Source organism: Anser cygnoides, chromosome 10 (genome assembly GCF_040182565.1).
Source record: "Anser cygnoides isolate HZ-2024a breed goose chromosome 10, Taihu_goose_T2T_genome, whole genome shotgun sequence".
Classification (NCBI taxonomy): domain Eukaryota; kingdom Metazoa; phylum Chordata; class Aves; order Anseriformes; family Anatidae; genus Anser; species Anser cygnoides.
The window spans coordinates 20,340,249-20,358,754 of NC_089882.1; the positions used below are offsets into that span (position 1 = coordinate 20,340,249).

At 37.5% G+C, this 18,506-nt stretch overlaps 2 protein-coding genes across 16 annotated transcripts in view; one reads left to right on the top strand and one right to left on the bottom strand.

Annotated features, from left to right (window-relative positions):
• Positions 1-481: 481 nt before the first annotated feature.
• On the bottom strand, positions 482-1,499 carry LOC136791653 (uncharacterized). Its single transcript, XM_067003397.1, has 2 exons — positions 1,305-1,499; positions 482-1,027 (listed from the first exon to the last, which is right to left on the bottom strand). The coding sequence occupies exons 1-2, from the start codon at positions 1,497-1,499 to the stop codon at positions 482-484; spliced, it is 741 nt and encodes a 246-aa protein (XP_066859498.1).
• ATG7 (autophagy related 7) overlaps positions 589-18,506 on the top strand; it is a 127,880-nt gene continuing 109,962 nt past the window's right edge. For 13 of the 15 annotated variants that reach the window (XM_067003281.1, XM_067003282.1, XM_067003284.1 and 10 more), the window contains exons 1-12: positions 589-724; positions 4,681-4,870; positions 5,105-5,159; positions 6,825-6,942; positions 8,197-8,274; positions 9,440-9,556; positions 10,669-10,818; positions 11,780-11,868; positions 12,956-13,077; positions 14,126-14,222; positions 16,203-16,347; positions 16,929-17,087. In XM_067003281.1, coding sequence (XP_066859382.1) covers positions 4,693-4,870; positions 5,105-5,159; positions 6,825-6,942; positions 8,197-8,274; positions 9,440-9,556; positions 10,669-10,818; positions 11,780-11,868; positions 12,956-13,077; positions 14,126-14,222; positions 16,203-16,347; positions 16,929-17,087 — 1,308 coding nt within the window. In that variant the 5' untranslated portion in view covers positions 589-724; positions 4,681-4,692. Of the gene's footprint in view, positions 725-1,478; positions 1,500-4,680; positions 4,871-5,104; positions 5,160-6,824; positions 6,943-8,196; positions 8,275-9,439; positions 9,557-10,668; positions 10,819-11,779; positions 11,869-12,955; positions 13,078-14,125; positions 14,223-16,202; positions 16,348-16,928; positions 17,088-18,506 lie in introns of those variants that run through there. The other 2 variants (XM_067003283.1, XM_067003279.1) reach the window with 2 other exon arrangements.

Below are 18,506 nucleotides of genomic sequence, written 5' to 3' on the forward strand. Positions count from 1 at the left end.
TTCACACCTGCCTCAGGTGTTGGGGCTCCTCACGGTAGCCCAGTCCTGCAGCGTACCAGTTTGGTGTCATCTATGGGCCTGAGCTGGGTTTCCTCATGCAGGTGGGCGATGGTGATGTTACATTATTAATTAATTGTTAAGTAACATCACCAGCCCTGGTATCAGCCTGAGTGGAAAGCCCCTGAGAGCAGCTGTGGACTGTTTTGTAATGTGTTGACCACTTTCTGTGCCCCGCTGCTGGGATTTAACCCAGGTTGCGGTCCACCTGCTGAATCCGTGTGTTCCTTAGGTTGCTTCCCCGACAGCTTACTGGAGGTAACCGCACAGCCTGTGGAGCCGTGCCCACATTGTGGTAGGGATTGAACCTATTGGTAACAGCTGCGGGACTGAATAGCACAGAGACACCCGGGCTGAGGGCGTTTGCTGACACAACCTTCGAAATCCTCCGGTGTTCCAGCACCACACATTTCATGGATCACTTTCAGAACGTCAGCTGCGACTCCAGAACTCTGGAACCCCGGAACGCTTCTCCAGAACGCCAGGACCGCAGCCGGGAGGCTCCCCTCACACCCCGCAGAGGCGCAAAGGGCGAGCTCCACCCCCCGCCCGCCCCTCCGCCCGCCCCGCCTGACTGACAGGGAGCCCCCCCCGTCACGTGGCCGCGGCAGGACGGCGTCACTCGGCCGGGCCGGCGGCAATGCCGGAAGTACAGCGCGGGGCAGCGGTGAGCGGGCGTTGAGGGGCGGGAGCGGGGGCAATGGTCACGGCCCCTCAGCCCCGGTCCCTGGGTCCCGGCGCGGTGCGGGGGCGAGAGGCGGCGGTGGCGGGGCCGTGCCGTGCCCCCGGGGCGAGCCTCGCGGGGCGGCCGTGCGGCTTTCGCCGCGGGCGGGCTGCCCTGATGGGCAGCGGGCGTCCGGCGAGGCGGCCCCCGGGCGTGAGGCGGCCCCCGGGGAGCGGCGGGGAGTTCCCGTTCCCTTCCGAGGCAGCGAGGTCCGCAGCGCGCTTCGTGCTGTGCGCCGGGGCTGCGCTGTGGAGAAAGCGTGTGGGTTTTAAGGCGTTGTGCCCGTTTGGTTCTAAGCCTATAACTTCGTGGTAGTTTTAAAGGGAATTAAGCCGCTAATCGTATTTTTGCAGCGCAGTGATAGCGTCCGTCCTCAGGGGGAGGGCAGGTGTCACTGGAAGGCCTGCTGTGTGCCCTGGCTGTGCGCATTCCTCCGTTAGAACGGCTCTTGTGTCTCTGCGGGTTTAACAGCAAGCGCAAGGACCTAGGCAGTGCCTCTCCTCTCCCAGTTACCGCTGCTAACCGCACCGGCTGCCTTCCCTGCCCGCGCACGGCTCGGGGCTGTCTGAAGCGTGCTGGTACATCCTGCTTCAAGCACGCTTCTCAGCGGGGCTCCGGTGAAATTCCGGGTTTGCTCTGCACGTAACGCTTCTGATGGACCTTTTGCTTTATTCCTCATGCTCTCCTCGTGGCTGGCTGTTAGCACTGGTAACACCATGTGAGTTTCTGTGTGCCGGTTCCATAAAACGTATCTACAACGTGTATGTGTTATTTCACTATAGTAAAAGTTGTTACACATTTACCATGGCTCATTGATCCTGCATTAAGGAACTACATGAGTAAGTGTTTACATCAAAATGCATTAGAGAATATTTTCAGAAGTCTCAGTGCATCAGAAGCGATCGTCTATGTAGTTCTGTTTACATCTGTATAGCGTAGTGAGGTCCCCTGGTTTTGTTCTTCCAGTTTCATAATAGCAATGATTTAGATACAGGAATAATGACAATAAGTAGGAAGTTGATGCTCCGTCCCAGTGGATGCTTTTAGGTGGCTGTTTTCAGTGTGTGGTACTCCACTACTGCCAAGGCTTGCCATCTGGCTTCTTGGTCACTTGAAATGTTTGACAGTACACTTCAGTTGATGCATATGTCATGTACTTAATAATAGAAAAAGCTAAAGTAAAAGCTCTACCTGTTCCAAAGGCTGAACAAGAGCAGCAGTTACATAATGGTTAATTCTCCTGGGTATAGGAGATGCTTTTATTGCCTAGCATGTTGTTTTTATGCTGGTAAAATGTTTAATTTAAAGGAAACTGAAAACGAGTAAACCTCTAGTTATAATAGAGGTTGTCTGGCAAGGAAAGTGATGACTTTATGTTGCCTTTTTTGTTATTAGTTATAAAAAGTATTAAGTAATACCTTTCCAAACTTGCTTCAGAAAACAAAGAGGGGAGGAGAGGATTTAATGGATTAATATTGACTAGGCAGCTATTGAACCTCTGATTAAAAGCGTTATTATAGAAATCTTGGTATGATGTGCAATGTAACATGACTCAGGTATTGCTAATGTCTACACACAACACACAATTGTTTGCCTGTTTTACGATGAGCTTTCTTTTGCATTTAGTCGAAAAACAAAAAATTCTGTAAAGCTTAAGACCTATGTAGTTGTAAAAGTTACATGAACTGGTTACTAATACGTAAATTGATGTGACTGTTACATCTTACATGCAGGAAAAAAAGGTTTATGAAAGTGGTCAGAAAATTTCATGCAGTCAATTCTACTACTTATAGTCCTTGTACACGGAAATTTTCAAGAAACTAATTTTCTTCAGTAGCCTTCAGTAGTTCATTCTACCACAAATTCCAGCTGTTAAGAAAATAGGAGAAAAATAAAATGATGTGAAAGGAAATGGCATGTTTGTAATATGCTGGTTGAAGTTGACATAATGACAGAACTGAAATATATCGCTACCTCGATGGAAAAATGTGGAAATCATCAAACTATACCAGAAAAATACATAATTTATCAGAAAGTAAGAAAAGCCTTTACAGTAGGAGGAGATAATCTGTATAAATATAGCATAGAATGAATAGCATGGATTACCTCAATTTTTTTAAAGAAAATACTGTGAAAGGAAATGCATAACTTTGACTTCCTTGGAACAATTTTGGCACATTTGAGAATTTCTTTCAGGGAAGAGGTTGGCAATTTGACAGTCACTAAGAAATTAAATGCACCTTTCATTCTCCTGTTCCAAAAAGAATGAAAGAGAATTGTGAAAGCTCATCCTGTTGCACAAGTGACCTCACGGAACAGTAATCTTGGAACTGTTCAGTTTAATCCAAACTATGCTACAGCACAGGAGCTCTATCCCGATTTTTCTGTATCTAGAATCATACCATTGATCTATGTGTAAAGGTAGCAGGGGTTTTGTGAAGGGCCAGTAACAAAAGCAATCACATGAGATTATGTTGTGCAAACTAAAATTTTAGTCTTTTAAAAATTTAGTAATTGAAGGATTAATTTCCAAATTATTATTCTAGAGTTCAAATAATTGACTTGATAGGCATTGTGAATAAAACCAAAAAAGGTAGCGGTTGATTTCCTTTCTGCACTTAGAAAGCAGCAGTTACTAGCTTTGTAAAGGGATGTGTTGCATCTTATTTTTAATATCTAGCAAGTCCTTGTTCTGCAACATTTTTGCTTAAATTACCTAGATAGTCTAAAGCAATGGAACTCATAACAGGCAGACCTTCCCTCCCCCGGGTGTGCATTTGAGTACTTTGTGCTGTTCCTCCACATGTCAAGGACTGTCTGTGAAACTTGCATCTTAATCTATATAGGCGTAGGCATCAAGAGGAATACTGACAGTAACAAGGAGCTTCTCAAGCAGAGAACGTCAACATTATTTGATGAGTTGTGGGGGGGAAGGCTGAAACACCTCATGGCAAAGTGGATGCTGGTGCTAATGTGAGCAAGGGGACCATTATGTGTGGTTGAAGTAGAGGCACGCAGTTGCCCAGTTTAGCTAATACATTCCTCATTCTGGTGTGGAGTCTTAAATTCAGAAAACTGTGTTGTGAATTGAAGATTCGGCTTATAGGAATACTGATATGGAATAGTGATTTCTGCTGATTTTTTTAATTTTTAAAAAAGTTCTACTTGCACAAAGTCTATAGAAGGGAAAACCTGTAAGAAAATCTAGATTTGTATATCATATTGACTTTCAAATGGCAAGTGAAGCTATTAAGGAAGTTTTAGGTTCTGTTTCCAGCTTTGCCCTTCGCTGGCTGCAAGACTTCTCTTGGTTTGTTTTCCTCTGCTAGTTTTACTGCTAATCTGTAAGTTCTTTAACTCATCACAGGCTGAGAGGTGAAGAGAAGACCCAGTTAAATGAAATGTATGAAGTGTTGGTTTGGATTTTAAATGCCATCAGAACTTTAGTACTGAGAGCTTTTTAGTCTGCATTCTTTCTGTTATATAGATAGCGGATATAGGGCATAGTGTTTTACTGTTTTTATCTGCAGCAGCAGGACTGTACAAGTTATAAATCAGAAGTACGTGGTTCACGTGCAGTATCCCATGTAATAGGAGAAATCATGGAATGAGTGTCAGAAAGTCAGGTCCTGCTAGGTAGCTTGGCCAAAGAGAACATAAACTTGTATAACTTTACATACAAGAAATTGGAAGGACTTTGTTTTGACTGTGAAGACCTCTGATGAATGACTTGAAAAGTAGAACTTACTTAGATGTTCAGAGGAGTAAGGCCTTATATACTTTAATACAACGAAATGTATTAAAGAGAAACTTTAAGTAACGAAGAGTAACATGGTCAGTTGAGTATATGCTTATACGGCCTGTCTGCTTTTACAAAAACTTGTTTCTTTGTTTAACAGTGAACTACAACCATGGCAACTGCCAGTAATGAGACACACCATCCTGTAGATCCTGGAATTTCAAAGCTGCAGTTTGCTCCCTTCAGTAGTGCCTTGGATGCAGGATTCTGGCATGAACTAACCCAGAAGAAACTCAATGAGTACCGACTGGATGAGACTCCAAAAGTTATCAAAGGATATTACTACAATGGTAGGCAGAAACAGAGCATCGTGCTTAGTAGTTTGGGTTTCTCCTGTAATTCCTCTAAGTAGCTGTGTAACGTATTTTAGGTATTTTGCTGAAACATTGCTAGAATTAGAAAACACTGCTGGATGAGCTGTGAATTCTGGTGTGTCTGTGGGTAATTGGTAACTTTGATTATTCACTCTTTTTGTAAATACATGTATTTTATTTAAAAGATGCATGTTGCTTCTTTTTGTCTAGGTGATCCTTTGGGCTTGCCAGCTCGCCTGACATTGGAATTCAGTGCCTTTGATATGTAAGTGTATCGTGGCTTACCTTAATTCAGATATGGAGACACTTTCTTGTATAACAGTAATGCTTTGACATAGAATGTCACTTGGGCAAATTATAGATAAATGTACATTTTCATGAACTTTATAACAGTGGAGATGCTGCTCTGAGTCTCAAACACTAACGCCCTGTTTTTGAAGTAGTGTATTCATCTGAAGGGCCAGGTTTCAAATATGCTGGCAAGTCTCAATTTCACTCACTGTTTATATGTGTTTATATAATACCCTTTTTTCCCCACTTTTCACAGGCTCTTCTGTGTAAAGAAGGATATTTCAGTCATCTGATTAAATTTTTCCGTGGAACTTTATTTACTTGACTGTTCTTTCTTAGAATTAAGATCTCAAAATAGCTTTTACAATCCCTGGTTGTTACATTGTGATATCTTTGAAAATATTTAACCTTTGACTGGAATTTTGTGTTTTTTTTTTTCTTTTACTCCCAAAGTGAAAGCTAGAACAAAATTGTCCAGTGTATGCAGCAAAAGTGAGGTGAGAGGGGAAATCTTTTTTTCCTCTTCTTAATTTTTCTTTAGAACAAAAGCTTAAGTTAGTGTAACTAATGTAGGCACAGAAGAGGTCTTCATAGTTAATGTCTTTTTTGTTTTAAATTGGTGGATCACAAAATTGATGTTCTCTGCCTTGTTTGGTCAGGATGTTAGGAGCCTAGTGAGGAATAGTGCGTTTTGAGATAATTTCATAGGACTCTTTACTCTGTTCATTTTTATGTAAGGACCTTTTGGCATTATACTGAAAGCTTGTTCAGTAAAGTGCAATTGGAAGAAATCTCTGATATGGGAACAGGGATTTCAGGTTAGGGAAAAGTGTATGGTACCATGGTATTTGATCTCAGTGTTACAAAAAAATAAAATGATGGAAAGTCCATTTACATAGCATATAATTATTCCTTCTGCTGTAGGAGTTTCCTCTAATTGTTTCTGTACCTTAGGTAGTCAGTTTAGATGATGAAGTTCTATTTTAGCTTTTCAAAAAAAAAAAAAGTAAATTATACATCACATATACAAACTGCTGTATGTGGGCTTTAGCAGTCATCAGAATCATCAGTTCAGGAGTATGATGTTAAAGGTTTCAAATCAATTGGATCTGTAAAGTTATTTACAAAAAACAGGGTCTCTAGCTGCTGATGTTACAAACTATATAAGCTACTCAGGCTTCTGTGTGGTTTAGGCTTCCTTGGGGGTATCTTTTTAAACACAAAATTTTAACTAAATATCTGTTGATGTGAATGAAGTATTGACATGTAAAGTTCAGTCTTAATTTTTTCTTTGTGGATGTCACATTTGTCATGAGTAGTTTATATTTGAAATTAATTTTTAAATCTTCCTTCAATCTGATTCAATGCTACCTTGCTAGAAACAATATAGATGCCTGAACTGCTTTTGAAGTCATCATGTACATGTTCATTTGCACAGGTTCTTATATCAATCCATATTCAATAAAGCATGGTGATCATAAAAATGTTTTTAGTAGAGCTTTTATTAGCTCTTATTACTGTGCCTCAACATTTTTCAGTTTCTGGATAACCCTACAATGTAGGATAACAACTGCTGCTTCTGCTGACTGTGTTAAAGACCTTAGTATACAATTCCCAGAGTTTTCTTTGTTTTATTCAGGAATGCTTCAATACCAGCACGTTGCTGTCCTGCTTTCGGAACATTGTATAATACCAACACTTTTGAGACTTTCAAGTCTTGTGATAAGAAATCACTTCTGGAGAAAGAAGCAAATGAGGTAAGGTTAAAAATCAAATCAATTGGTAGAGAGGGAGCATTTGAAAATAGCCAGTGAAGCGTTTTATAGTCTCTGACCTGAATATTGAATATACTGTCCATACTCACCTCAGGAGTATGCCTCACTAGCCTCAGGATTTAAATTATTATGGAGACAATAGTTTGGTACTTGTTTTGTTTTTACTGTTCTTTGCAAGAGAATAGCAAATTATACTTGGAGAACTTAATTTGGTGTTCTAAGCCACAATTTAAATTTCATGCTGCTACCAGAGGTGCCAGAGTACATTCTATAATTTGTTTTGACACCAGAAACCAGAAAGTGTCTGGTTTAAACTGTAGGTTGCTTCAATCCATCTGTGTGACAAAGTGATGGGAAACAGCCAGAAGATTGAGATAAAGCGAGAAAAAGGTGCCTATCAAAGGAAGGGCTTATCTGCTTGCACTGTAATCAACTAAATTAAATGTCATGGCTTAGGGACAAGAGAAAATCAGACAAAGACAGTCTTTTTATTTTGGAGACACTGTACTTTGACTAGTCTTTGATTTCCTTAAATAGACTTATTGGATGCCTGCTGGCTTTGAGTAGCAAAGCTTTCCTGTATATCTTCACTCAAGGCTTGTATTCCTGTGGTGTGGTACTTCCTTGTCAGTGGCAGATACAATGCAGTAACTTTAATTATCCTCAGAGAAACTGGGAAGGTCAGAAAGCTTTATTCACTCTTGCAGATTTTTTATTATTTCTAAGGCAAAGATCGAACAGTTCTTCCTCACATATGTTATAGCTTCTTGTCTCACCAACGTGCTGTGCGTTGCATTCCTTGTTGTCTCTGTTCTTTAGTTAAATCTCATACTAGGTTATTCACAAATCTAGTATCTTCAGGTCCCATGAATGAAACAGAATAATAAAGGGCTATATTAGCACCACAGTATGTTCTATATTATGGCAGTGCTAATAGTTCACATACATGACAGACTTCTTCTGTTGAGGTTTGTTTTGTTTGATTTAGTTCTCCACTTGGTCCCCAGCCTTTGTAATTTGTGTTAGATAGTACATGCCTATGGTACCTTTAGAGTCCTTTTAGAGTGGATAATAGCATGGATGAGATTAGATGGGAAAAGATTCCAGTGGATTACTGGGAGTATTAATTTCAGTATTTCTTCTGCAGCTGGATGATGAGAACATTTCAGCTGTTCTCATATTGTCTTTGTATTTTCTGTCCTTTCTCTTCCTTCTTGGCCCCACAATCAATGACAGATATGGGAATCGATAAAATCTGGAGCTGCGCTTGAAAACCCTATGCTCTTGAACAGGTTCCTGCTGTTGACGTTTGCAGTGAGTAATGATAATGTCTTACATACTTAGAGCATTGAAATGGAAAAGTAGTAGTTCCTTTGTAGGAGAAATAGTGGATTATTATTGCTATATTAATGTTAGTAGGATCATTCTCAAACATTTAATATATTCCAGAACATTAAAAGAAACAAACAAGAACAAAAAAAACCCTCTAATAAGTCATTCACATGTACAGATATCAAAGATTTTAGAATGTATTTGACTTGCAGAAAACGGACTCCACAATCAGTAAGATTGTAAAGTAGGTATGTTTATTCAGCGCTGGGCAGCACGGGGGGTAGTCCTGCCAAAGTCGTGCGCACCTGACACAGCTATCTGCTGTGGTTATATGCAGCAAATAGTTACATATGCATGAAGTTTCACAATACGCCTATACATATTTATAACCTGTCCCCACTTCATATTAAAATTAGTTCTAATGAGTGATTTACATGAACTCCTCCCATCTGCGCTTGCGCAATGTCTCCTGGTGGTGGTCGTCAGGGGTCGTGGGGACGAAGGTTGATGACTCTTCCTCGTCACCACTAGTTGACCTCTTGCCTTTGCGCAGACTCAGTTGCTCCTTGGCTCTTGTCCATCTGCAGGACCAGTTTCTACCAGTTCCTTAAGACAGGCTCACAGTCTTATTAGGAGACTGACCTTGGTAAGGGGCCCAAGGCTTCTTGCTTTAGTTAATTTGCACAATGCACTATAGTTAGCAAAGACACTAAGTAGCATCCTAGTTTAGTGCCATCAGCGCTCTGTCTCTACTTGATAAGATTCTCCTAACTCCCTCTCACATATTCTTTAAAAAAAGCTGTTGCCATCTCAGCTCGTTTTCTTCAAATGTATGAGAATGACTGCATTACAGATTGTAGTAAAACAACTTTCATGTTCAACAAATTTAAACTTATAATGCATAGTGCTCCAACTAACAAGAACGAAAGTATTGTACACGCATTGTCTGTTTAAATCCTAAACAAAAATGTATATTGAGAAAGGAAGTCTTCTAGTATTTTTTCATTATTTTTTTTAAATCATGACAGTACATTTTCAAGTAAGAACTATGGTTAGTATCATCAACCATCAGTAATGATCAGTATTTCAAACGGTAATTTACTTCAATTTTTATATCTGTTATCTAATCTTATTATTCTTTTTCTAGGATTTAAAAAAGTATCACTTCTATTACTGGTTTTGCTACCCTGCTCTCTGCTTCCCTGATGGAATACATATAATTCAGAAACCAGTGTGTCTTGGTGACAGGTTCTCTTTAAATCAGGTATACTTAATACCAAATGTTATGAACTCTGTAGCATGAAGGGGTTTTATGGGCTGTAAAATGTAGGGTTTTTTAGCACGTATTGAATTAATTTGAAAACCTAATTTCTTTTAAAATCTCTCCTTATTTCTACTTGTGTTTTTTTGTTTACCTCTTTTTATTGTATAAAATCTGCCACTTTAACATTGTTTCAGCTTTTTTAAGTTAAATGCAGATGTGGCAGACAATTCTTGGAGTTAGTTATATTTACCTTAATTTTTCCTATTCATCTTATTGATTACATAGCCATCTTCTTGAAACTTACGACTACTTAAAGAAATGTTTTAAAAGGACATACTCAGTGTGTGCTTAGTCATTAGCAATTACATAATTCTTCATAATGTGTATGATTGGATAAGAAAAAATGGGTAGTGAGTAATATTTTATTAGAAAAGTTAATAATTTTCATATTTTGTTTCATATTTCAGTGCAAAAGAAAAAAAAAAAACTTTCCCAAATGTGCCTTTTTCTCTGACAGAAGTTAATGTGAAACCTTGAATGGCTTTTAATGTCATAATCCATGAGAAAGTTTTGGTTTTTTCAGTGGAAAACACTTCTCTTATTCTCACATGACCCTTACTACTCTTATAGAAATAAACACTGAAAATATTCCTGTAATTGTCCAAAGATGGAAGAATTTCAACTGAACACTGGAAATAGATGACAAAATGGATTGAATGATTTAAGTCTCTATGGTGTAGTATGGTGATCAGTGTTTACCAGTACTTAATCCTGTACTGAGTATTTTTGTAGTTTGGAAACAAATCAAAGAACCGTTTGCATGCTAGTAGTAGAGGAGAATAGATTTATTTATCAAGCTGTTGTGACTACCAAAATTTTCTCTTTTTTTAAACTTCTGTTGGTAGATCAGTTTGTTGCAGTGGTGACAATGCTCGTTTCAAATTTGCACTGACAATTGCAATTTTAGCAACTGAATTTTTGATTTCAGTTACTGTGGTAATAATGAACTTTAAAATTTCTGAATGCGCTTTATTCCCAAATGCTAAAACAATTTCAGTGTTTCTGTATAAGAGCATTACAACTGTTGGTTTCAGTTATCCTTTTGCTTTTAGATTCAAGCACTTCAGAAAGCATATGATGACCTTTGCCAGACAGAAGGGGTTACAGCCTTGCCTTATTTTTTAATCAAGTATCACGACAATTCTGTGGTGATATCTCTGCTCAAAAGGTGGGATAGTTTCTTTCAAGACCAAGGAGGAAAGGTAATGAGAATTTTGTATCTTTTAATAACCTGCACGTTTAATTTACAAATAATTTGAAGAGTGTCTATAATGCTGAGCTGGGCAGTGTGCTTGGCCAATGAATAGATTCGGTAAATAGCTGAAGACCACCAGCTTGGCTTGATTTCTGTGTCAAGAGTTAAGTGTCTCTAAGTTCTTACCTATAAGCCAAGTTACATTAGATTAATGGTCAGTTTGAAATCTGGGTTCTTCATGGTCTTTTTACTGTCTTCCTTGTTACCAAAACAGGAACAATGTAAGTTTTTGAAAGTATTATCATAACGATTAAAGTTTTCCAATCACTAACTACAATGCTGTTATAATGTAAAGCACTTTTTATTGTTTGTCTAATGAAATTCAGTATTCATGTATTTTAAGGTTTTGTTGGATGTGGTAACAGTAGTAAGAGAATACTTAATCAAATAGGGATATATGAAAGAAATCTGTAAATATCTGGAATGTATTTCTTTGTTAATGCCTTTTTTGGAGGGCTATGCCAAAATTTTAGAACTATCAGATAATATTTATTGAATCATTGATACAGCGATGATACTGACTCTGGAGCCTGTCAGTGTTCAGGGAGCCAGTTGAGCTTGCTCCCCTGGAAGAAAAAGGTTTTTTTCTGTTGCTGAATTAACTTTCTGCTAGTTTATGAAACTGGAACAACTTACTAATGCCATGTTTAAGGAATGCAAGGAAGGTACACATACTGTAGTGAAATATGGATGTCTGTAAAGAAGCTAAAATGAACAACTCTCAAAGTGCTGGCAAACTTTTGACTTAAATCTAGTGTGACCATGCAGTAAACACTTCTAAGTATGTAAAATGCATGTAGTCATTTTCTGTCCAAATGTCTTACATGAAAAATGGCAGGTAACTTTTATCATGAACGAAGTATTAGTATGCACAGATGAGTTTTCATTTAGAGCAATTTTTTTTGCAGGTGACAGTTGGAGTTTATGATCCGTGTAATTTATCCCACTATCCAGGATGGCCACTGAGAAATTTCCTGATCCTGGCAGCTCATAAATGGTATCTATTTTATTATTTCCCAGAGAGATTATTTATTTGATTAGAGTCAAATTAGCCATTTTTTTTCTCCATGGCATTTTATTTGCATCATGGGTCTGAGGCTTAACTTCATTCTTTGAAATATGCTGACGTTGAGATGACTCACCTTTAGTGATTCTGTTTTTGTGCATTAACTCTGATTTTTTTTACTTCTGTCAGTTACAAGTTCCTATTATTCCTCATCCTCATGTGTGCATGCTTCAGACTGTGTCAATACCCTCCTTTTAGGCTCTAGGTGTTTTAAATCTTTTTAAAAGTATTCTATGATTTTATTAGTGCCAACTAATAGTAGCCCTAAAGTTTGAATGTCAGATACATTACAAGAAAACTTAGAATTACCATCTTGATTTTTTTTTTGTTGGGTAAGAGTTGGAGATGCTCTTTTCAAATATCGTAGCATAAAACTATATTTAACTAAAATTGGGTTAATGTAACAAGAACATAATTAAGTTGTATTTTCATAGTTTTGGCCTTTACATTTTATTACAGAAAGCACATTAGGAAGAAGAGATGCTCAATTAGGCAGAGCATTTTCTGGGCTGAAGGATGTGCAAGTACCTGGAGTGCTTCACACATTCTAATTTACACATTCTAAGATTCAGAGGTTTTTAGGCATGAAAGCTCTAATTCTTTCATTTGGAGTTGAATCATAAGGAGAAAAAATGATATTACATCAAGAACTATGTAGTTTTGGTTGTGCCATGGGGAAGTACAGGTGTACATCATTTCACCTGATACATGGTCTGATACTTTTCCGCTGTTCATTCCTATAAATGTGCTGTTTGTCCAGCAGCATTATATAAACAACAGAGGACAGGCTGACAGTGTCATTTCATTGGAGCTGTTTCACAACAAAGTGGTCATTTCCACATACTAAGCAATTGTGGTTTTTTTATAGCTAATAAGAACAATAGTGTTACAGTACTAACAAAATAAAAAAAACTTATTCAGAATCTGCAAGAGACCGAAGCTTTGTGAAGTAATGTTAAAAGAAAATTCCTTTCCTACTAAAGAAGTTGCATGTGTTTTTTTTTTTTTTAATTGCCAGGGGCAGTGTCCTTCAGACAGTCGAAGTGCTCTGCTTCAGAGACAGAACCATGCAAGGGGTGAGAGACATAACACACAGCATCATCTTTGAAATAAAACTTCCACAAAGAACCTTTGGCCAAGGTAACCAATTTAAAATAATAAAAAAAAAAAAACCTTTCCCTTTTTTCTCTATCCTTAATCACTGTGAAGAAGGAAAAAAATAATGCTGCGAAATCATTGCCTAAACTAACTTATTTTGAATGAATTTAAAATCACTTGAATATTGGTTAGATTTGATGTCTGTAATGAAATGGTTCCTTATTTAAAAAACAAAACAAAACAAAAACTGTCTCCTTTGAATTAGTAACAAGATTTAAGGAGAATATTTGAGGAAAAAGTCTTGCTGGTATCATAAGAAATACAGAAATTAGATGGCAGTTTACAGTATTTCATGCTATATATAGCAATTAAAAAGTAGTCTTTTCTTTAGGTTTGTACACGGTCCTTGGCAAATGCATATGATAGTGAATTTCTGTAATGTAAATTTTCTGTATATTTATAAAAAGGTAAAAGTCTGCTACAGAGTGAAATTGTTTCTTCAGTCTCAGTGACATGTATTTTACAGCAATAAGCTTGTAACATTAGAACGTAAACTCAGAGTTAATTTCTACGTACAGGACAGTATCAATTTTTTTCTACCTCATCTAATCTAAGAAGTTCTAATTGCTTTATGTTTGATAGTTGTAATTTTTTTAATTACTGTATAATTAGGATATGTAATTCTTTACTGATTTTACAAATGAAGTCTCAGGAATATGGTGAGATGATTGAACTTGGCAAAACTTACTGTAGTTAATTCTGAATTTACTGAACGCTGAATGTGGCAGTCTGTTTAATGCTCAGGATCATGAGGCTTGATGAGGAATGATGCTATCTCCATCTTAGGTTTGAAGCAAGCTAAACAGGCAAAAACAGCACACCAGGCACCTTATATGGAAGTGCTTCTCCAAGAAGCCATGCTTTCATTAGATATAAGCCAGCAACACTTGTATAGCCACACACACTAAGATGCGGATTATTTGTTTACGGGTTTAATTTTTTTCCAAGAATTTTAAATCCAACAAAACTTTTTTCTATCCTGTGATACTAAGGCTTTCGTTCTCTTTCCTTCTTTACTTCCGTCTTTGAGAAACAGATTGCCCAAAAGCTGTTGGATGGGAGAAAAACCAAAAGGGAGGCATGGGCCCAAGGATGGTCAATCTTAGTGAGTGTATGGATCCAAAAAGGTTTGTGTATCATCTTTTAGATTTCTTTAGTTTTCTCCAGTTGGGCTTAAGCCATACCAAGTTGAAATGTGGGGACTATCTGTCTGTTACTTAAGAATATACAATAAGACATGCATGGAATATTCTTTGGAAGACTACTTGGTAATGTATATGTATCATGCAATCTTTGGATGGTCCTGGTGGAGATAGGGATCTTATCAGAGCAGAGTGCACTGCATCCAGCAGAAGCGTTCGCACTTTGTGACACTAGCTTAAAATTTCAAAAGCGTTATGTAAAACTTAATGGAATGTGGGTCATAATGTTATAGACCTGTGTTTTTGACTGAATTCTGTAACCTGCAGGTTGTTAAATATAATGAACATAAATATGGAGAACAGTTCAGCCTCTTGAAATTGTTAGGATGTGACAGGAAACAGCTCAGGAAACATGATCTTAGTAACTTTTATCATTTTGCACATGGTATATGGCAGGGGATAGAAAACAGTCTAGTTCTACAGCCTTTTGGCTCATCTGCTTTCACTGACTACATGTGGGTGCTTGACTTTGAGATTGTCAGGGCATGTTGACCTAATGATTTAGGTTAACCTATTTTCCCTAACAAGCTAAGCAGTTTTTGTCCTGCAATTATGTCAATTTAGAGTAGACATTAGGGAAGGCTCATACGAGGGCTTTTAATTCATAAAGTAAATGCAATTTCACCTTCTTTACTTATACGAACTCACTTCTTTTAATTCTCACAGAATGTTGGTAATCTGACAGCTTTGTCAGTTGTGATTTTGAACAATTGTTCAACAAATAATATGCTAGATACAGTGAAAATTATGCTTATGATGTATAAAGAAATGAAACTGTCAGGAATCCGAGAACATACATGCCTATCTGATTTGAAGACAAGAAAGGCCAAAGAAACTTAAGAGATTGTATGAGAGGGAGAAGCATTACTGTTCTGTGTGAAGCAATATTCACCTTGGTGAGGAGGAATCAGGAAAGTGAATGAGATAGTCATGCTCTGGATGAATTTTTTTTCTTCAGATATTTTCCCATGCTCTATGGATGGCTTGTAATAACCTGATTTGATGAGAGCTTTAAGACTCTCTATTTTGATGAATATGTAAAATCTGACATTAAGTTGAACCTGGATTCCTTACCTCATTTTCCTTCAAAAATGTCCACAAAGAACTTACTTTCTTGAGAGAGGAAGTATAATAATTCGTGTTATTTTTTAAAAAAAGAAATTTATGGGCAAATGGTCTGTCTTATCGTTCAGCTTAACTGGAAAGGAATCTTGACTGAGACACTTTATTTTCATGCTTGCATCAATTTTGCTACTAAATTTTTTTCTTTCAGAAGCCCTTAGAAACTTCTCTTAGTAGTGATTTCCTATTCTATTTTAAGCAGTGCAGTTGCAGCTTTGGAGAAATAGGTATAGGTATCCCTTTGTATATATTTAGCAGTTTTTTTAATGTAGATTTGTTGGTGAAAGGAAAAGCTCAGTTTAAGTATGTCAACCTAATCACTTCTATTTCTTATCAGAGAACTAAGGCCTTCCTCTTCTCTTGGCCCATTCATGTCTTCAGAATATTTGTCCATAAGTAGTATGTTCTTGTTGCACTTGAATACCATCATATAGCAGAAAGGTGGTAGAACAATAGATCTCAGACCTAGTGAGTTGGAAAAGAGATATAACAACTTTGGAGACCAAATAAAACATGGGTTCATTGCCATCAACAGTAAAAACAAAGGAAAGCCAAAAGACAGTGGAGATCAAATACAGAAGAAGGGAAGGGTGTCAGAACTACTGGTGTGTGCCTTAAGGAGGGAAAGCATAATGAATGGTCTGTCGCATTTCTCTTTCTCCTTTTTAAAAACAACAACAACGAAACTTCCTCAGTTGAAATAACTAATTGCTTTGTTGAAACAAAAAAAAAAAGCACAAGAACACATTCAGAAGCGTTGTTTCTATTTATTTTGCGATATAGGTTAGCAGAATCATCAGTGGATCTTAATTTGAAATTGATGTGCTGGCGGTTGGTCCCTACACTTGATTTGGAAAAAATTGTGTCTGCCAAGTGTCTGCTGCTAGGAGCTGGTACTCTAGGTTGTAGTGTTGCAAGGACTTTGATGGTAAGTCTTGAATTAATCATAAAAATCTGCTTTCTCCAGATTTCTGTATGATTTTTTTTGAGCAGTGGCCATGGCACATAGGAAATGTTGTATTCCTCTGTATTAATGTACACATTTATATTATAAATTGCAGGGAAGAGGTAAGATCTATGGTGTATGGAAGCGACTTGAAATTCTGCAAATAGTAGCTAGTAAGAGAACCTTAACAGAATAGTAATTTGTATTGAATTTACATAAGATTGAAAAATTCTGGAATAAATTAACAAAATCAAATTCACAGTGAAGCACGTGAAATAAGTAGCTGTGCTGTTATTTACTTTCAAGGATGTTTACCACATCCCACTGAATTCTGTAGCTTTTGAGGGATTACTGCTAAATAATATATTTAGACAGACCAGCTTACCTCTTCTCTTAATTCAGAGTAAGTGCAAGGTTGTTGCTGTGAATAGCTTCAAAAGCTTCTGTAGCTTGATCTTGCTAGAAAAATTGAATAAAGCTTTTCTTAAGTTTTTGCCATTGGAGAGACAAAAGTATATGGCTAAGCCCATTGTACTTAATATACAAATTATTTCCTTATTTAGGGTTGGGGAGTGAGGAAGATCACATTTGTTGACAATGCGAGGATCTCCTACTCCAACCCCGTGCGACAGCCGCTGTATGAATTTGAGGACTGTCTTAGTGGTGGGAAGCCTAAGGCACTTGCAGCAGCAGACAGGCTACAGAAAATCTTCCCAGGAGTGGTAAGACTAGTATTTAAAAATCTCGTAACAAAACCCTTAAGAGAGTTCTGATGACTTTAAATAACTCTACCAAGTTTTAGTATTATTTAAGAATTATTGTCAGCACATGGGGTGGAGGAGGAATGCTAAATACATCGCTTATTGATAAATTTATAAGCATTTTAACGGATAGGAAGTACTTGAAATAAACTGTATTGAGACAGTAAATATTTCTAATGATGAAATATAACTAAGGATCATCTGAATCATCTTGTGGCTCGTGGATGGTGATGTAATTTTTTTCCATGTCTATTATGTCCTATGAAACTTAGGGTAGTAGTTTGTAACAACCTGGGGAAGTTAGCAATACTTTTGGCCAAAGTACTCCTCTTTTGGGGAACCTGGAGGTAATAACTTACTATCAAAATGAAGTAGTTGAAAGGGAACAAAATATAAGATTTTTTTTTTTTTATTTTGGAAGTGTTATGATGAAAGACCCACCAATGCCAGCCTTTATCCTTTTTGACACCAGGAGCATGCATTATATGAACATTATTCAGTGCACGGGTTTAAACACTCCTACTTTTCAGTGCTGAAAAAAGTAGATTTAAATGTATATACAGGTTTCTTCTATATCTGTACCCTTCTTTTGGGGTAGGAATTGATATTGCCTATAATTTCAGAATAGACACACTCTCAGATTGCTCTATCATGAACAAAATTTCTTTATACTCACCAGGCACGTGGTACAAGTCTCACTGAGCTGTTCATATTTTTTACTTTGGAATTGAGACTGTCTTAGAGTTGGTAGCTATATTTACCAGAGCTCAACTGACAAGCAATATCTTAACCACTGAGTTTAACAACTAAAGGAGTTATGTACATACACTGTACAATTCTGTATTTAAAATGCTTCTGTTACTAGCCAATATATTTGATCTATGAACAGTGAAATATAGATCAGTTTTGCTGTTGATGGTCAGCACTGTTAACAAGCTTTACAGAAACTCCTTTCCAAACACTTTTAGGTTCATTTTGTTTTGGTTGCTCTGTGTTGTTCTGTTTTTATTTGTATTATTCCTATTATTGTCATTATTTAAGAATTTCAGTACTGGTACGAAGCAGTTACTTGATAAATATTATGCATTCTTTGTTTCCTCATGCCATGGACAGGTCATATCTGATCAGCTTCCAGTGTGACTCAAACAATTTTATAGCTATTTTTCCAGTGTTTGACTGCAGAAGTGTACCTCAACCACAGCTACTGGTGACTGTTTTTTTTTTCCAAGGGACAGTTATTCAAATAATGTTTAAGGTATTGAAGCTGCTAGGTTTGCAGTTCTCTCTTTAGCCAATGGACAGAGCATTTCTGTGAATTCTAGTGAGATTTTAGTGTGTTATAAACCTTGTTAACAAATTTCTGTGCAGCTAGTCTTCAAC